Source organism: Microcebus murinus, chromosome 5 (assembly GCF_040939455.1).
Source record: "Microcebus murinus isolate Inina chromosome 5, M.murinus_Inina_mat1.0, whole genome shotgun sequence".
NCBI classification, from domain to species: domain Eukaryota; kingdom Metazoa; phylum Chordata; class Mammalia; order Primates; family Cheirogaleidae; genus Microcebus; species Microcebus murinus.
The window spans coordinates 66,648,903-66,668,786 of NC_134108.1; the positions used below are offsets into that span (position 1 = coordinate 66,648,903).

A 19,884-nucleotide genomic window follows, 5' to 3' on the forward strand; every position below is an offset into this window, starting at 1 on the left:
TGGGAGCAGAAGTTTCAGATTTCAGATTTTTTTCCCCTGGATTTTTGGAATATACTTACTGGTTTTGCATCCTTAATCTGAAAATCCAAAATCTGAAATGCTCCATTGAGTATTTCCTTTGTGTGTCATGTTGGTGCTCAAAAAGTTTTGGATTTTGGAGCATTTTAGATTTCACATTTTTGAGTAGTTTTTTTTAAAAAATTTCATTTATTATTTTCTTTCTGTTCTCTCTACCCTAAGGGTTTTATATTTTTGGTTTAGGGATACTCAACCTGTAGGATCTTTTTTATAGCTGTTGAATACTAGGAGAAGCTCACAATGCTATATGAAGGAAGTATTTTTGGGCGAGAGTTACTCCACTTAAACCAATCAGTATGTCTTTATTGAGCATCTGTTATTTGAGAAGTGTGATTTTAGATCCTGAGAGATTAGATCCTTAGTTTCTTGATAATCCTAAGAGAATGAGATATTACTAACTGAATTTTCTCTTTGACTGATGGAAGGTCATTATTTGTTTATATGTTTTATTTTAGTTTTTATACACACCATGGAATACTAGAAGGTCATCATTTATGTTTACAAAGGCTTTCACACAGTTGGTACTTTTTTGAATGTAATCAGCTGAAGTACACATCTGATTGTACATTCTCCAGTATACATCTTCAGAGGTTTGCTATTGCTCATACTTTCTAGCTCTGGTTAATCAGATGCTCAACACAGTAACCCCAGGCTCCTATGTCTGACTCAGCCTATATTTAGCTTTTCTCTGATGACCTGTACTCCTAAGTGCCTGAGTCTGTTGGAAGTTCTTGTAAAACCAACATGCTTTTACTTTTGTTCACATTGCTATTCACATTTCCTTGAATGCTGTTTTCCCTTACATTCAGAACTCAACCTTTAAGACTTTAAATTCTTCAGATACTACGCAGGTCTTTATTATATATTCATAGCAATTTACTTTTAGAGTTTAGGAATTTTCAGTGTACCTTATATTAAAACTGAATCAGAATGAACTTGTCCCTTAATAGATTGAATGCCTTGTGGATGAGGACTGTGACTTGTCCATTTTATAAACTTCTAGTTTACTTTATATGGTGTCTTGAATATAAAAAGTGAGTTTTGGTAAGTCTGCATAAATGTAGAATAGTGAGGACTTTGCATGGTGTTTGTTTCCCATAGTATTGAAGCAGCAGTTGCTACTTTTGCCCAAGCCAGACCACCAGGAATCTATAAGGGTGATTATTTGAAGGAGCTTTTTCGTCGCTATGGTGATATAGAGGAAGCACCACCCCCACCTCTATTACCAGATTGGTGTTTTGAGGATGATGAAGATGAAGATGAGGATGAGGATGGAAAAAAGGAATCAGAACCCGGGTCAAGTGCTTCCTTTGGCAAAAGGAGAAAAGAAAGGTTAAAACTGGTAATGTTTAAAAATATTATAATAGTCTTTATCTTCTTCTACAAGCTTATTGAGATTTGTGAAAATGGAATGTTGGCCTTGTTTCTTTAGCTAGGTTTGTAAGGTTTCATTCTGGCTATTTCTAAAGATTATTGATAGCCATGAGTCTGTCTTTTCAAAGAGAAAAACTGCAGTTATGTAAATTCATCTTGTTTTTTGTATCTCTGGTAAACCAAAGAACTCTTAGATTGAGAATTTAGTATTTCTTTACAAAGTATTGTGAGATTTCAGATAAATATCTAGTGAGAATTTTTACTAATGCTTTACAGAATTGTCACGGAGTTCAGATGACTTTATATATGAATTCTAATCCTCCCTCTCACCATGGGTGGTGTTTTCATACTTCCCATAAAGTTAAACTGAGAAAACGCTCACTTCTTCTCTAGCCAACATTTATTAATCTTATCTAGAAATAAAAGACCTAACTAAGAATATTAGGAGCTCTCTCCTTGAAGGATAGGGAAACTTGAGAGGAAAAGTACTGTTCATACCTGTACATACATGAGTATATGGTTTAGGCCAAAGGGGAAAGTTAGGGAAAGTGGAGGTAATTAAGAGTTCACGAAGTTAGTAATTAAGGTGTGTGGTATATTATGGTTGAACAGTAATACACTACAACTCATTTATTAGTAGATAGTGGTTCACAGGCAAAGAAGAAAATGCCTTTTTTTTTGTTTATGTAAATCATAACAGTTATTTTGGTTATTTATTTATTTATTTATTTACTTACTTACTTACTTACTTACTTATTTATTTATTTATTTATAGAATCTCATTCTCTTGCCCCGGCTAGAGTGCCATGGTGTCAGTCAGCCTCGCTCACAACAACCTCAAGCTCCTGGGCTCAGGCAATCTTCCTGCCTCAGCCTCCCAAGAAGCTGGGACTACAGGCATGTGCCACCATGCCCGGCTAATTTTTTCTATATATATTAAGTTGTCCAGCTGATTTCTTTCAATTTTTTTTTTTTTTTTTTTTTTTTTTTTTAGCAGAGACGGGGTCTCGCTCTTGCTCAGGCTGGTCTCCAACTCCTGAGCTCAAACGATCCACCTGCCTTGGCCTGCCAGAGTGCTAGGATTACAGGCGTGAGCCACTGCACCCGGTCTTATTTTGGTTTTTTAAAAAAGTCCCTTATTTGAAAAACATTGTTTTAATTGTATTTACACATTTTAAACTTCAAGAGTATAAGTCCACTGAAAAGTATAAATTGCTTTGGAGCATAGACATAACTTTAAAAGTAGTTTATTCTCTTAGTATAATTTACTATTTTCTAAATTTAAATATCTGAAATTACTGAATCACATACTTAGAAAAATAACAGTTATACTCTTAGGAAAGTTGAATAAATAGCATAGCATAAAATATAGATGAGTACCCTCTTATGTCATTTTTATAAGCGAATTCAGGTATACTTTTTAAGAGTAACGTTAATCATGAGTATATGCTTACAGGTGTTTTGAATTCTAATTCATCTTATAAAAGAATTTAAAACAAAGTTATTAATTTGGACAATGTGATAAAGTTTTCAGGTTTTTTTTTTTTTTTTTTTTGCCAGTGTCTTTTTTATTAAGTGTCTTAAAAATGACATCTGTTGATCCTTTTGTAGTTCATAAGCATGATGATTGGGTCTTCACGCGCATGCGTGAGATGTGCCTCCCTCAAACCTTGTTACGACATCGGCACATTACCCGTCTGACGTGGAAAAAAAAAAAATGACATCTGTTTTATATTAATATTGTCAAGTACCATTAAATTTCTATAGTTGCAAATGAGCTCCAGAAGCAGCATTAAGAGGAAAAATAGCCACGATGGACATGTTTCTTTAGGGAAAATAAATATGATGTTTAAAAGAAAATTCCAAACTTAGTTTCTTTTGTTTTGTTTTGTCAATTACTAAAAGGAGTGTTTTAAAAATTCCACACTTTCATGAAGCTAAGGATATCCTATTGAAGCTAAAAAAAAAAAGAAAAAATTCCCACTCTGAATGTGGATTTACCTATTTCTCCTTGTAGTTATGTTAGGTTTTCCTTTTTATATTTTGAGGTGGTATTATTTGATGTATAAATATGTATAAAATATTGTTTTATCTTTATAGTATCTTTTACTATTGTAAAATGTGATATTAGTATGCTTTTACAAGATTTCTTTTGGATAGTGTTTACACGGAATATTTTTTATCCTTTTACATTCAACCTTTATTTAATGTGTATATCTTACAAGCATCATGCTGCTGTGTTTTATTTATCCAGTCAACAGTTTTTACTTTTATAAGATTATTTAGTCTGTGTATATTTGATGCACTGATAACATTGGATTTAATCTTACTATTTTTTTTGTCCCACATGTAGTATGTTTCTTTCTATTGTCCTTTCTTACCTTCTTTGTGGTGGTTTTCATTACTCTATTTCTCCACTCATTGCTTGTTAGTTATACATTCTTTTACTATTCTTTTAGTAGTTACCAAAGATTTTAATATACATCTTTGACTTGTTAAAGGCTGTTAGTACTTTTACCACTTTTTAGATAATGCAAGAATCTTAGAACCTTTGATACCATTAACCTCTTCCTCTCTTTTTTAGTATTGTGTATTTTAACTCTATGTATATTTTAAACCCTATAAGACATTTTTATACATTACTATTAGTTACACGTAACATATATACCCTTTTTGTGCTCTTCATTCTTTCACATATTTTTGTGGTTCTGTTTTGGATAGTTTTCCTTCTAACTGAAGAGCTAGTATTTCCTTTAATGTGGATCTGGTGTGACATAGTCTCTTAGTATTTGTGGGAAAATATCTTTTTTTAAATTTCTTTTTTATTATTATTTTTTTATTTTTTTCATTGATGAAGATTCACCTTATCAGAACAGAAAATATCTTTTTTGACATAATTTTGAATAAAGTTTCTTCTGAGCATAGAAATCTTGGGTGCTTGGCAGTTATTGTTTTCCAGCGGTTTGAAGATATCATTCTACAGTACATTTCTGTTGACAAGTCAGCTGTCTTGTTGCTTCTTTGAAGACACTGTCTTTGTTTTTGATTTTCAACATTTTCATCATGATGTTTCTACGTGTGGTTTTCTTTTTTTTTTTTTTTTTGAGACAGAGTCTCACTTTGTTGCCCAGGCTAGAGTGAGTGCCATGGCGTCAGCCTAGCTCACAGCAACCTCAAACTCCTGGGCTCAAGCGATCCTCCTGCCTCAGCCTCCCGAGTAGCTGGGACTACAGGCATGCGCCACCATGCCCGGCTAATTTTTTATATATATATCAGTTGGCCAATTAATTTCTTTCTATTTATAGTAGAGACGGGGTCTCGCTCTTGCTCAGGCTGGTTTTGAACTCCTGACCTTGAGCAATCCGCCCGCCTCGGCCTCCCAAGAGCTAGGATTACAGGCGTGAGCCACAGCGCCCGGCCTGTGGTTTTCTTATATTTATTCTGCATGGTGTTTTAGGGATTCTTAAATCTGTGGCTAGATTTTTTTTTATTAGTTTTAGACAATTTTTAGCCATTATCTTTTCAAATATTGTTTCAGATCCATTCTTTTCTTTCTTCTCCTTGTGGGACTCTACTTAACCCAGTACCAATAGATCTTTTTTTTCTTCTTTTGAACAATCTCTTATGCTCTTTTCTATATTCCGTCTTTTTATTTCTTCATTTTTTAGTTTTAATATTTTCTTCTTATCTGTCTTTGAGTTTACTAATTTCCTTGTTAACTTTGTCTAAGCTGCCTTTTTTTTGTTCGTTTTTTTTTAGACAGAGCAAGACTCTATTGTCATAGAGTGCAGTGGTATCATCATAGCTCACTGCAATCTGGAACTCCTAGACTCAAGCTATCCTCCTGCCTCAGACTCCTCAGTAGCTGGGAGTACAGGCACGTACCATGACGCCCAGCTCATTTTTCTGTTTTTGGTAGAGATGAGCTCTTGCTCTTGCTCAGGCTGGTCTCCAACTCCTGAGCTCAAGCAATCCTCCTACCTTGGCCTCCCAGAGTACTAGGATTACAGGTGTGAGGTACCTTGCCTGGCCTAAGCTGCTTTTAAACTTACACATGGAGTACTTAATTTTAGTTATTTTACTTTCACTTCTGGAATTTCCATATGAATTATTTTTTTAATGGTTTTCAGTTCTCTGCTGAAATTCTTCATTTTGTCATTTAAGTTTTTGAACATATATATTGCCAGTTTTTACAAAGCCTGTGTCAAATAAATAATATGTAGATCTCCTGTAGGTATTTTTTGGTTTTTATTGGGCCCTTTTGAGTTCTAGTCGATTGTAGTTTAAAAAATTTTTTTTGAACATTTGGATATTTTTGATTGAATACTAGATACTACTTACTAAAAACTGTGGAAATAATTTGAGACTCTGATCATATTATTTTCTTTCAGAGAGGATTTACTTTTGCTCCTACTTTTACTTTAGCAGCAGAACATTTTAACTGAGGATTGAATTGTTTGGAAGCTAGGCTTTAGTTTTGGGGACTGGTCTATTTTGGTTTACTCTAATTCCTGGATTGTAGCCTTTTAGGGATCCTAACTGAAAGGTTGGAGAATTAAACAGGACTCTTTTTCCTTGGTGACCTGTAACTCCAGTTTTTGTTTGCCATTCCTATTATATTGCTAAAAGCTCTGTTCAGCTTCTTAGCCTCTCAGCTACCATTTTTGAAACAGTGCCTCTAGAGGAAAATCCTAGAGGGGACAAGCTGTGCCAGATGTCTTGCTCACCTCTCTGGGCTTCCCTTCCCTCTGAATTTTTGGCCCTTCACATCCTTACTGTCTTTCTGATTCTCTGAGGTCTTTAACTGGGTACCAAAATTCCAGGATCCCAGAAAGAAAGCGTTTGTTTAGCACAAACTGTATTATTTGTACAAATAATCTAGGTATGGTGAACCACCCTTACCAGTTGACTGAGAACACTCAGAGTCAGGTTCCCAGATGCCCTCCAGGGGTGAACCTTGCAAATAGTCTTGTTAACTCTTTTCTGCACTCTAGTGTAGACTATTTGTTTAAGTGGCTTGGTTGTGATCAAAAAGGGAGAGAAGGGGAAATTGATGTAGACATAGTTACAAAAGGCTTTTTAGTATGAGATAAACTCAAGTGTATTTATTAGTTGTTGATAAGGAGCTAATGAAGTCAATGAAGATGAAAGTAAAGGTTGGGAATAAATGATAGAGAAATCTCTGAGGGAATGAAAGGGACTGGAGGTCAAGTACAGTTGATGTAATAGGTCTTCAACAATAGGAGGGAAGTGTTCTCAGCACTGAGGATGCAACTGAGATTGTGATTTTTCCTTGGTAAGTTTCAGCTGTCTGTGTGTGGGAGTTTGAAAGATTAAGGGTAGGTTGGTTGAAATGTGGGGATATTTAGTATGGGTGTGATGAAGGAGAAAAAGATAAGGGGTACCGAGGATATCAGGGAAAAAAAGATTGAAGTAATCAGCCAGAGGTTCTAGGCTCATAGGAGTGAAGTCAGGATGGCAGAGGGGGGCTGTTAAACTGTGAAAGGGAGGAATGAAGGGATTGTTAGTCTTGGTGAGATTGAAAAGTGGGCATAGTGAGAATAAAAGAGTTAAGCTACCTTATGTAACAATGAAAGAGTAGCATGTTGGTTTTAGAATGCTGTGTGCACTCAATGTGAGTTGAAGTGGATCAAAAGATGTTAATAGTATGGTAGTATGTCTGGAATGGTGATGGTATGGTCATGGAGCAGGTTGTTCAAGTTGGGCAAAGATGAGAGTCATTGAAAATGAAATTACTGAACCATGAAGACTAGGTTGTTGGATGGGTCGTGTTATCTCAATGGAGATTTATGTTACCAGTATAACGATAGAAGTTAGAATGGCAAGAAAGACTAACTGCTTTTTGTGAATGTGGGGCAATATCCTTCAATATACAAAGGATAGAGGGTTTTATTAATTTAGACTCTCTGGCTAGAAGTAGTAGAAACTAACTCAAACTGACTTAAATATTAAGAGGACTTTATCATGAGTAAGTTGGTAAAACTCAAACACAGGAATATAGCCATATTTCAGGATGATCCTGGAGCTTGGACCTGGAAAGTTACCTAGAACGTAGTTTCTATTATTTCTTCATAGTTTTTCTTCTCTGCTTTCCTACCTTTATTTGTATTAGTCTTCTTACTGTCCCTGGTTCTTCTGATTCCTCACTTTCCGGGGAGATTATATGTGTTCCACAGCTTCTAAACTAACCTCTTATAATTTTAGCCACATGCAGAGACTAACTGCCTGTCTCTGAATCCCAATTCCAAATTATCAGGCAACTGAATCTGATGGATTTAGATTGAGTTAGGGGTTCACTCATGTTCTCATCAGCTTTGGCTGGACTGGGATGTTATCCTGTACTGTCATGTAACATGGCTGTTAGGCCCCATCTTTGTGGATGGGAGGGCAGCTTTTAAAGAGAGTTGTGCCATCAACCACAGTGGATGTCTGCTTTACCACAGCTATGTGATATAGTTGAATGGAGTTAGTATAAATGGAATAGGGGCTTTTGAAAGAGATTAGGAAAGCAGTGAAAGATGTAGCATAGTTTATGCCACTTCCATGGGATTTGGGCAATGGGAGAATAAGTAGGTTTAAGAGAGAAGTGGTCTTCCTGGAGAGAGCTAGCTTTTAGTTAAGACACAGAGTGTGAAGTATTCAAGAAAAAGGTTGAGTTTATAGGGGAAAGTTATTTATAAAAAGATGTCAGGGTTTATGTTGGAACTCTTTGGGAAGGTGATTATTGGTAAGATGAACCAAGGATTAGGGGCACTAAAACAATGAGGACAAAACCATCAGAGGTGACTTAACAGAGTTGAATTGTGAGTGATGTCAACAGTAGTTGACATGGTTGACAGGGATGAGAAGTGTAGATGTAATTAATTGTCAAATTCACATTTGGGAAAGCTTTCATATTTTATTTCTCTCTGAGGTTGAAGATAGTTAACAGAGGCAATCTCAGAGTGATTCTTTTGTAGCTCCCATCTCTTGACATAATGAGGTTATTTTAGCTTGAGACTTTATTTGTTAGAGTCCTCCTTTCTTGACACTCACATTGATGTAACTATGATTTGAAGTAATGGACTCCTTGTAGTGAATTCTGATAGTTTTCTTTGGGTTCACAACAGTGGTGCACGTTTTGTGCTTGGCCCCTCACTTTCCTAAGACTAAGACACCTTTTTTTTTCTTTATTTATTTTCTATGTATTTTTAGTTGTCCAGCTAATTTCTTTCTATTTTTAGTAGAGACGGGGTCTTGCTCTTGCTCAGGCTGGTCTTAAATTCCTGACTTCGAGCAATCCTCCCACCTTGGCCTCCCAAAGTGCTAGGATTACATGTGTGAGCCACCACACCCAGCCTAAGAGACCTTCTTTATTCATCTTTTGAGCATATGCCATTACTGAGTTGGAAGAGTATGACTTATAGGGATGTTGCTTGCTCCTTTGATGTCCGAGATCATTTTTTTGAATAAAACCAATAACGTATTTTCCTCATTATGAAAATGTGCTTATTACACATATACACTTGTATACATTCTTTCTTTACACACACACAGACACATGGCTCTCTCACATATCAATTGCCTCCATCTTCTGAATTAATTTCCTTCTAAAGGATCACTCATTCCTTTTTGACCTGTTTGTAATAGACATACAATTTTTTTTTTTTTTAGACAGAGTCTCACTCTGTTGCCTGGGCTAGAGTGCCATGGTGTCAGCCTAGCTCACAGCAACCTCAAACTCCTAGGCTCAGGTGATCCTCCTGCCTCAGCCTCCCAAGTAGCTGGGACTATAGGCATGCGCCACCATGCCTGGCTAATCTTTTCTATATATATTTAGTTGGCCAATTAATTTCTTTCTATTTTTAGTAGAGACGGGATCTCGCTCTTGTTCAGGCTGGTCTCGAACTCCTGATCTTGAGCGATCCACCTGCTTCGGCCTCCCAGAGTGCTAGGATTACAAGCTTGAGCCACCATGCCCGGCCTTTTTTTTTTTTTTTTTGACAGGGTCTCTGTTGCCCGGGCTAGAATGCCATGGCTTCATCCTAGCTCACAGCAACTTCAAACTCCTGGGCTCAAGCAATCCTCCTGCCTCAGCCTCCCTAGTAGTTGGGACTACAGGCGTATGCCACCATGCCTGGCTAATTTTTTCTATGTATTTTTAGTTGGTCAATTAATTTCTTTATATTTTTAGTAGAGACGGGGTCTAGCTCTTGCTCAGGCTGGTCTTAAATTCCTGACTTCAAGCGATCCTCCCGCCTTGGCCTCCCAGAGTGCTAGAATTACAGGCGTGAACCACCACACCTGGCCAACATACAAATTTTAATTTTAAGGCCGGTAGACTCTGTTTATGAAATATACTTATTCTATTTTAAGCATACATTATCTTTTCACTTTTGATTTTTTTCTCCACAAACTGAGAAAATAATTGTTGACAAGTGAAAATAAATGTTAGTGACTTTAAATCTCAATTATAATCTGCTCAAGAATAGTTCTAGACCTAAGACATTGCTGTTTATAAATTAGAATTAATGATCTTTCTTGGAGTTACCACATAATTTTGAGTAATAAAAATGAATATTTTGTCAGAGGAAACTATTGTAGTTACATTAAGCAGCAAATTATGTTACCCTTAAGTTACCAAATATTATTTGTGTGTAAAGTACATCATACTTAATGTCTTTACTGGACTTATTTCTACCTTTCTTTTTACTTAATATTTATTGCAAAAGAAAATAGGGGAAGCTATAGAAAGTAAAGCAGTTGATACACGGTAGGAAAGATTAAGGAAGAAGAAAAAGAAATGGATGACAGACATTTACTAGCTGATTGGGGTTAGCTTTTCTTTCTTTTTTTTTTTATTTTTTTTATTTCTTTTATTTCTTTCTATTTATAGTAGAGACGGGGTCTTACTCTTGCTCAGGCTGGTTTTGAACTCCTGACCTCCAGCAATCTGCCCGCCTCGGCCTCCCAAGTGCTGGAATTACAGGTATGAGCCACCGCGCCTGGCCTGGGGTTATCTTTTATAACCAAACTCAAAATCTGTACTGATGCTCAATATTTATTAGCTCTGTTAACTTAAAAATATTCAGCTTGTGGCCGGGTGCGGTGGCTCACGCCTGTAATCCTAGCACCCTGGGAGGCCGAGGCGGGCGGATTGCTTGAGGTCAGGAGTTCGAAACCAGCCTGAGCAAGAGCAAGACCCCGTCTCTACTATAAATAGAAAGAAATTAACTGGCCAACTAATATATATATAGAAAAAATTAGCCGGGCATGGTGGCGCATGCCTGTAGTCCCAGCTACTCAGGAGGCTGAGGCAGGAGGATTGCTTGAGCCCAGGAGTTTGAGGTTGCTATGAGCTAGACTGATGCCACGGCACTCACTCTAGCCTGGGCAACACAGCAAGACTCTGTCTCAAAAAAAAAAAAATATTCAGCTTGTTCAACTGCATAGAAATATTATTTAAATATTTCTTTGGTAATACTATAGAAAAGCACTTGGTTGAAAGTTGTTCAGATTCTCCATGTGCTAGTCCTTTTTATTATTTAAAAAAAGAAATAATGTTTGTGTTTTTAGGACAAACGTATTCTAATTTGGCCTTAACTTTTACGCATTTCAGAAATCATTATATATTTCTTAACTTTGCTTAGGAAAAACATAGTCATAAATGAAGGTAGATACTTTTTTCATTTAAAACTTAAAAAGAAATCTCCAACGCTGTCAATTCTTTCAGAATAAAGATGCTAAATATTGTACTGTCTTAATGTTCTCTTTTTAATTAGCATATACAATATATGATTTTATAAGAATATTGAAGTTATCCCAGTGTTCTCAATGACTAAATGTGTTATACACCTCATCTACCTGGTTGAGCTTTCCTTTAAAAATACTCTTTTCTTTAGTTACTATACTCAATGATAGAAATGGTTTTAAAACAGAAATTTCATTGGCTAGTAAAGAGAGGTAATGGTATCATAGGAGAGGGATGGTGCTCTTTGATCCTTTGGCTCATGACATCCCTAAATTATGGACATTTAAGGAAAACAAAGTAGAAGATAGATTAGGTGACTATAAGAAGTAATTTCAAATTAGGAACAAAGAGTAGGACCAGTGTCTGCTGGAAGGACATAGTATTCTTCTAGATGTAACAGGGATGTATGTCAACTAAATATTAAGTGTTCTTTTTTGCTCTTACCAGTGGCTTGAGTTGCCAAAATTTGCCAGAAGTTGATCGTTGTAGTTTGTAGACCATATTTTTTATTTGCTAATTACATTGATATCTAGAGTTTTATAGATTTTTCTTGAGACTGATGCCAGCTCTCTTATGGGTCTGAAAGTAATTGTATAGCATAACTCTAAACTATTTTTTTAGTTTTTAAAATTTCTAGAAGTTTTCCTTATTTGTATGGTATATAAATTCTCCATCTGCTTCACTTCTCTGTGATATTTAAAAAATATGCTTGCTACAAAATATAGTAAGATACTGTATGTAGTTCTGAGTTAAAGAATTTAGATTAAAAAATCAATGATGAGTGATACTTACTTTTATGTTGATCCATGACTGTGGCTTAGCCACTCTGCCTACTGTTATACTCTTATTCTAGTTTACAAAGGCATATATTTTGGGTGTTTATCTCCTTAGGATCCATACCCACCCATAATGACATAACTCCTTCTCCCCCTCCCCCCCCATTGGTGAGTAGTATAATATAGGCCTGTGTTCAGATTCTTTCTTTTACTGCTTGAGTAAATACATAAAATATTTATGCTTTATTTACTCATCTGTTACATAAATCTAATACAATCTATTTTTCATTGTTGTAAGGATTAAGGAGAGAAGTTTTGTAAAACACCAGCTACTCTGCTTGGCTCTTAGTAAATGGTAGATAAATTATTACTGTTGTGATTACTGAGAAGTGCCTATAGAGAGTATCTTTGACCTAGACACTGGGCTATGTATATTGAAAATATATGCTGGTTTAAGGAAAACAGTGTACAATCCTAGGGGTGTTTGTGGAGCTGCTTGTAGCAGACCATTTCTGTTACATATATTGACTTGTTCAGATTTGTCAAAATAAACTAATTTATCTTTTAGTCTCTTCTTTGTAAATTTGAATTGTAATATAAATATATTTTTCTTTCTCTTTTCTTTTTTTTAAAGGGTGCTATTTTCTTGGAAGGTGTAACTGTTAAAGGTGTAACTCAAGTAACAACTCAACCAAAGTTAGGAGAGGTACAGCAGAAGTGTCATCAGTTCTGTGGCTGGGAAGGGTAATAAATATTTTAAAGTTTTAAATAAAACTTTTTCTTACTCTGTAACACTTAAAATTGATTAAACATTGACATAGCCTTTTTGCTTCTTGAAGTTATTAGCATGTTTACAGAGAGTACTTAAAAAGATGTCAGATATTTTTCAAGATAATCAGTAGACAGTTGAATCAAAATTAGATGACTCACATGTTTTCCTAAAGTAATAGAAAATTACATGTTGTCACTAGTATTTGTTTAATGTCTTTGACTCTATTGCTGCTGGTTAATGTTTGGGCTGGTCTCATCACTTTATTAAGGGAGAAGAGGTGAAACTTGAATGTGCCTCATCTTCCAGTTTTTCTGTAATCGGAAGCCTGGGGAAGTCAACCTTAAAGATACTCTGCTCACTACAGTGACTTGAAAATATTTATCAGAAATTTCATGGGAGATGGTTCAGCAGAGAGTTCACTGCTGTTATCTGTTGTTCTCAGGTCTTGATCTATGGTCATTTCAACAGATCATTGCTATCTGTGGCAGAAAATTGTAATACAACTTGACACAAGGAAACAGTATTATTAATTGTAAAAAATTCATAATATAAATGCCTAATATAAAGAACTTTTATTACTAGTACCTAAATATCAGATAAATTAGCTAAAAATAATTTTAATTAAAAGATGAAAATAAAGAATAAATTATATTGGTTTTAGTGTTGTGTTAAATCCTTGCCATTGTACCTTAATCTTGACCCATGTTTCTCCTGTTTTGTCACTTTTGGACATCTTTTGAGCATAACATTGCCAATCCTGCAGAATTATGTCAATTTGTATATGTCATGATGGAGAAATATGGGGTCTAGAATAATGTAAGGTCATTAAGCCAAGATTTAAGCTTCTTAAAGCAAAAGACTTACCTGCTTTACTATTAAGATCATATATGTGAGTATTTTAAAATTAGCCCAATAATTATAGTATATTAGTAGCAATTTAGAACTCTGTTGTTAACTTAATTCTAAAATGTCAAGAAAATGATAACCTGTTATTAGCATTCTTGTGAAAGCTGATATTATTTTAATTGACATTCATCTCATGATAGGGAGAACATTGTGGTAAATGTGTGATTCATTTGAGAGTGGTTTAAGACATGTATTGCTTTTTATGGATACCAGCCATGATAGTAATAAAATGTTCTTCTTTAAGGTCTGGATTCCCTGGAGCACAGCCTGTTTCTATGGACAAACAAAATATTAAACTTTTAGAGCAGAAGCCATATAAAGTAAGCTGGAAAGCAGATGGTACTCGGTAAGTTAGAATTCTAAAAAAATATACAAATAACCCTAATGCTTGAAGAATATTGCTTTGTTGTTAGGGAAAGTTTGCACTCTTGGGAGTGTGAATTTCTGATTTCAACAGCAAAATAAACATGTTTCAAAAAATAGTATAGTTTTTGTTTTGCTAGTATTCTAGGCTATGAAGTACAGTTCTATCTCATTCTGCTAAATTTTTGGTTTCAGAGTTCTGTTAATTTATATAAGTCTATACTGAATGTTAAGTTTGAAAGCATTTTCTCTTAATGTGGTTTTGAATATGTCTAGTGCCCACCATCTTGTTTTTAATGGATATTAGGCATGTCTAAAGTTAATAGATAAGTTGTCAATTTATATTCTAAAAATGACCAACTGTCCCTGGTTCATTCTATATTTTATGCCTTTGAATAGTTTCCCTTTTTCTCCTAATCCTTGCTAATACTTTTTTAAGTTTTATATATTTTTATGGTGGTTGTATTCTTACAACAAAGCTTTAACTTCAAATTTCATATTCCTGAGTTTTAAAATATTCATTAATATAAGTTTTATGCATCTCAGTAACATTTCATTTTTTCTTTCTCTTGTGATCCATATTTTTTGTATTGATTACAGTTTTGCTACACATATTTATTCATTCAGCAAGTGTTATAATAGTTGGAATAATTATTTTAACAGATATTAATATAGAAGTCCTATTAACTTTTTCATAATTATTTTAGGATAATTATAAGTACATATATATATTAGTTTTTTAACTTACTTTGAAGATGATGTAGGTTACATTTAATTTTATGAGAAGTTGTTGAATGCCAGAGTGGCAGTTATATATACCCTTTGTGTCATTCTATCTTCATCTACATTTAAGTTGTCGTTACCGTAAAAGATTCATATGGAGACATGAAGTGGGGCAGATACAACTTGATGTCATTATTAGGTGAATATAGTGATGATATATTCAATATGATATACTTTCTAGATTATTTTATTATATTCGATTTTTATTTGGGAATATGTAAAAATATTTTCTTTCATTTTAATTGTTTTTCTTTTTTTGAAAAAATCTTTCCCTTTAGCATTTTCTAGCTTTTTTTAGGTGTTTCTTAGGTAAGACAGATTCATTTAACAAAGTTTAGAAAATAGCATAAATAAAATTAATAAAAATGAAGAGAAATATTATCACCTAGAGATAATCACTACCGTAATTGTGGTATTGACCTTTTTCTTTAGGTTATATAGCAGTTATTGTTTTTAATATTAATACTTGGTATACTAATTCCATACTTGTTAAATAACAAGTATGTTTTACATATATGTTCATTTTTTCATATTATTTTGAATTTACTTAAAAAATGATCTAGGTTTAAAATTAGTTTTAATACATGACACAAAATTCAAACAGTATAGAAATAAAATGAAATAGTTGCTCTCCTTGTATGATTGCAGGAGTTATACAAAGGTGGATATAGTTGTAGAAACAGAGGTAGATAATTGGGATCATTTACCTCTTCTGTACTTCCTCCCTGTGGCTACGTGTTTTTGAAGGATAAGTAAAAATTAGCATCACTGCTTATTTTCAGAGTGTTAAAATTATATTTATTTAATTTTTTTGTATTAGATTAATTTCAACTTTTTTTTTTTTGAGACGGAGTCTTGGTTTGTTGCCCAGGCTAGAGTGAGTGCCACGGTGTCAGCCTAGCTCACAGCAACCTCAAACTCCTGGGCTCAAGCGATCCTGCTGCCTCAGCCTCCTGAGTAGCTGGGACTACAGGCATGCGCCACAATGCTCGGCTAATTTTTTCTATATATATATTAGTTGGCCAATTAATTTCTTTCTATTTATAGTAGAGACAGGGTCTTGCTCTTGCTCAGGCTGGTTTTGAACTCCTGACCTTGAGCAATCCACCCGCCTCAGCCTCCCAGAGTGCTAGGATTACAGACGTGAGCCCGTACCACGCCCAGCCTAGATTAATTTCAGAATCGATTAAATTGGTAGTAAGGATTAGCAGATGTTAAGAATATTGTTGAGACATATATTGTTAATATTAATAGATATGTAACAACATCTTAACAGGTGCGTTTATTACTTAACTCTTTGAGTAGATAGAGAATGGAAAAGGTGAAGATCAAGGTGCCTCCATCAAGGCTTTTCACTACCAAATGGCCTGGGGATTTAGGGTTGTGGCATAACCTCTGATGTTTTTCATATTTTAGGTACTCTTTACTTTCTACATGGCCTTCTTCACAGTATCATGATAAATCTGGAGCAAAATAATAAAGCCTACAAAATTTGTCACTTGTTTCTGCCATCCTGCTTTTATTTTCCCTCCTTTGTAGTAGTATACCCCTTTCTCTGTGTCTCAATTAAGTCAGTCAGACCCCTAGGTGATTGGCTAAAGTAGTTTGAGCTAATATGTTTTTGATTGGTAATGGAAATATCTCATTTCTCTTAGAACCATGCTCCACCAAAAACAAAAGGAAAGCCCTTGAGTATTTATTGAATACCTACTCTGTTTTAGGATGCATTATTCTGGGAGAAAAAAAATGTATACAGGGCATTTTCTGGACCAGTGCAAAAATCTCTCTTTTGCACGGTAGAATTTAAGTCAAATAGCATGGAAGAAGAATTTGCTGTGATTTTTCAGAGTGAAAAGAGCTTGAGGGGACTGTAGAATGGTCTTAGAGGCCATGAGCTGATTAACAGCCGTGAACCCTAGACTCCATTGCATTTAAAGCCATGTCAGGATAGACTGTGGGATCTCTTTTTATTATCATTATTCCAAAATTTAGTGGCCATTTGTGGATCTAATAACAATGTTTAGATCGAAGGATCTCTGAAATTGGGTGTAATATGAGACCTGGATATAGTTAGCAATAAAAGGTATTGCTTAAAAATTTTGTATTAGCTTAGCCAAGGCCTGGAAGTAACAGTAAGTAGAGTGACATTTTTGACAAGATTCTAAAACATTGTAGAATAGGGAGTATTTTCTAAATGTAAAGCCAAATAATATAGAAATATAGATGTTTTCAAAAAATGAACCAGTAAGAAATTTATATTAGTCATAGTAGGTGAATCCATAGACACTAAGCTGCTGCAGTCGCAGAAACCAGTGAAATAGAAGGTTGTTTGATGCTAGAGTTGTTTCTTGTATTTCAGTAAAATCGTACTTTTAAAAAATAAGATGTCTTTAGTTTTTGTAGCTCTGACTACTTTTGGTTGCATTTTTTAATCTCTAAGACTTCAATTAAAATTTATCTTTTCATTTAGAATTATGTCAGACTTACAAAAACATCCCAAAAATAGTACAAGGAATTTCTATGTGTCTTTTAACCAAATTCTCCAAATGTTAACATCTTATGTAACTATAGTACAGTGATCAAAATCAAGAAATTAAAATTGATGTAGACATTATCAAACTATTGACCTTATTCAAATTTCACTGGAAGTTTTAATCATGTCCTATGTCTGGTCCAGTATCCAATCCAGAATTACATGTTTCATTAGGTTGTCTTGTCTCTTCTTTTCCTTTTTTCTGGAGCAATTCTTTATACTTTGACACTTTTGAATAGCACTGGCAGATGTTTGTAGCTTGTCTCTCAAAAGTGTGTCTGTTTCCTCTTGATTCAGGTTATGCATTTTGGCAAGAATATCACAGAGGTAATATTCTGTGTGTCCTTTCAAAAGGCAGATAATACTGATGTTATTATCTGGTGATGTTATTATCTACTGATGTTATAACTGGTGATGTTATTATAACTTTGATCTCTTGGTTGAGTTGGTGTTTGCCAGATTTGTCCATGATAAAGTTACTATTTTCCCCTTTGTACGTAATAAGAATGTTGTGGGGGACTGGGCGAGGTGGCTCATGCCTGTAATCCTAGTACTCTGGGAGGCCGAGGCAGACGGATCGCTTGAGGTCAGGAGTTAGAAACCAGCCTGAGCAAGAGCGAGACCCCGTCTCTACTAAAAATAGAAAGAAATTAATTGGCCAACTAACATATATATAGAAAAAATTAGCCGGGCATGGTGGCGCATGCCTGTAGCCCCAGCTACTTGGGAGGCTGAGGCAGCAGGATGGCTTGAGCCCAGGAGTTTGAGGTTGCTGTGAGTTAGGCTGATGCCACGGCACTCACTCTAGCCTGGACAACAAAGCGAGACTCTGTCTCAAAAAAAAAAAGAATGTTGTGGGGGAGATACTCTGAGGCTGTGTAAATATCCTGTTTCTTATCCTTCCTCCTGTTAATTATAACATTCATTGATGATTCTTACCTGAAATAGGTATCATTGTAAAGTTTGCTAAGTGTTATAGAATAGTAGAATTCAACTGTAAGGAAGAAATTTTTCTTTTTTTTCTTTATGCTTTTATATTCTGTGGGTCATAATTTAATAATTATTTTATTGTTTGGAATGTCTCAGATGTGACCATTGAGAACCTCTTCAAGTGACTCATGTATTTTTGACATCTCCCATCATTTTCTTTCTTTTTTTTTCTAGAGACAAGGTCTTGCTTTGTTGCTCAGGCTGGAGTGAGGTGGCATGATCATAGCACACTTGTTAACATCAAATTCCTGGGTTCAAGTGATCTTCCCACTTCAGCCTCCCATAGCTAGGACTACAGGTGCCAACCACCACAACCAGTTAATCAAAAAAAATTTTTTTTGTATAGATATGATCTTGCTTTGTTGCCCAGGCTGATCTTGATCTCATGGTCTTGAAGTCCAGACCTCAAACAATCCTTTTGCCTAGGCCTCCCAAACTGCTGGGATTACAGGCGTGAGCCACTGCACCTGGCCTTATCATTTCTTGAGCACTTTATTACTTTCTGACACCCCTAGATGTTCTAGGCTTATCTTGGACTTTTCCTACCCCAGCCCTGAAATCAAACATTTCTCTAAGGAGTGGTATTTACAAACGAATTTCTGGGTACTAAGTGGGCTCATTAATACTTGGGTAACATTGCTTCTAGGCCCTCTCAGAGGGTAGAGCTAGGAAATGTGTGTGTACATACATATATGCATGTCTACTTACGTGTCTATATGTATGTGTGTACATTTTTTTCAAAGTCATGTGTTCACATTGATACTTGTAATTTAATACTATAGGATTTATTCAAGTTTTTTTCTTTCCTATTTGTAACTCCTTTCTCTACCAATGAGAAACTTGGTTATTATCTACAATATTTACTGTAATATGCATAAAGTACTTTTGGAATTGCTATTCCCAAGCCCCTGTGAGGAGTATAATATTTGTGAACAGTTGGTCTGACTTTTGCCTTAGGATATGTAGTCAAAGTGTGGCTATGTTCTAAAGTTGCTTAAATTATTTTCTTTCTTCCTATCAACCCTTTCAGTATAATCTTTTTTTTGCTATAAGCTTGAGATAAGTCAAAATAATTATGTTTTCATTTGTAATAAAATTAGTTTCACTTTTTTCTGTTTGTATTCTATTTTGAGTTCACCTTCTTTTGATGATTTGAATTTTTTATGTTTCTGAGTATGTGAAGCATTACCCTGATTCTAAAAATTAGAATTTTACAAAATGGTATACTCTAGGAAATGTTACTCTCGCCTATCTTTTTTAACCCTTTCCCATTTTCCTACCTTTGTATCTTATTTCTACTCACCCCTTGTGAGTAAGTAATCTCTTTGTTTTTTGGTTTATCCTTCATGTGTTTCTTTTTGTACAGATAAGCAGATACATGTGTATTTTTCTTTTTCCTTTCTTACGGGAAAGATATCATACTCTTTAGAATTGGATAGTCTTTTGTGCCTTGCTTTTTCCCATTTAATAGTATATACTAGAAACCACTGCAAATCACTTCACAGATATCATCCTCATTCTTTTTCACAACTGCATAGTACTTAATGTGTGGATGTAT

General features: G+C 34.9%; 1 protein-coding gene and 1 non-coding gene across 3 annotated transcripts in view; both read left to right on the plus strand.

Annotated features, from left to right (window-relative positions):
* RNGTT (RNA guanylyltransferase and 5'-phosphatase) overlaps window positions 1-19,884 on the plus strand; it is a 269,902-nt gene that overhangs the window by 25,450 nt on the left and 224,568 nt on the right. For both annotated transcript variants that reach the window (XM_012750902.3, XM_076003118.1), the window contains exons 6-8: window positions 1,180-1,420; window positions 12,614-12,723; window positions 13,902-14,003. In XM_012750902.3, the coding sequence (XP_012606356.1) occupies window positions 1,180-1,420; window positions 12,614-12,723; window positions 13,902-14,003 (453 nt within the window). The remainder of the gene's footprint in view (window positions 1-1,179; window positions 1,421-12,613; window positions 12,724-13,901; window positions 14,004-19,884) is intronic.
* Window positions 3,052-3,155, plus strand: LOC142871313 (small nucleolar RNA U13). The gene has a single exon (XR_012919563.1). It is a non-coding gene; the product is annotated as a small nucleolar RNA U13 (small nucleolar RNA).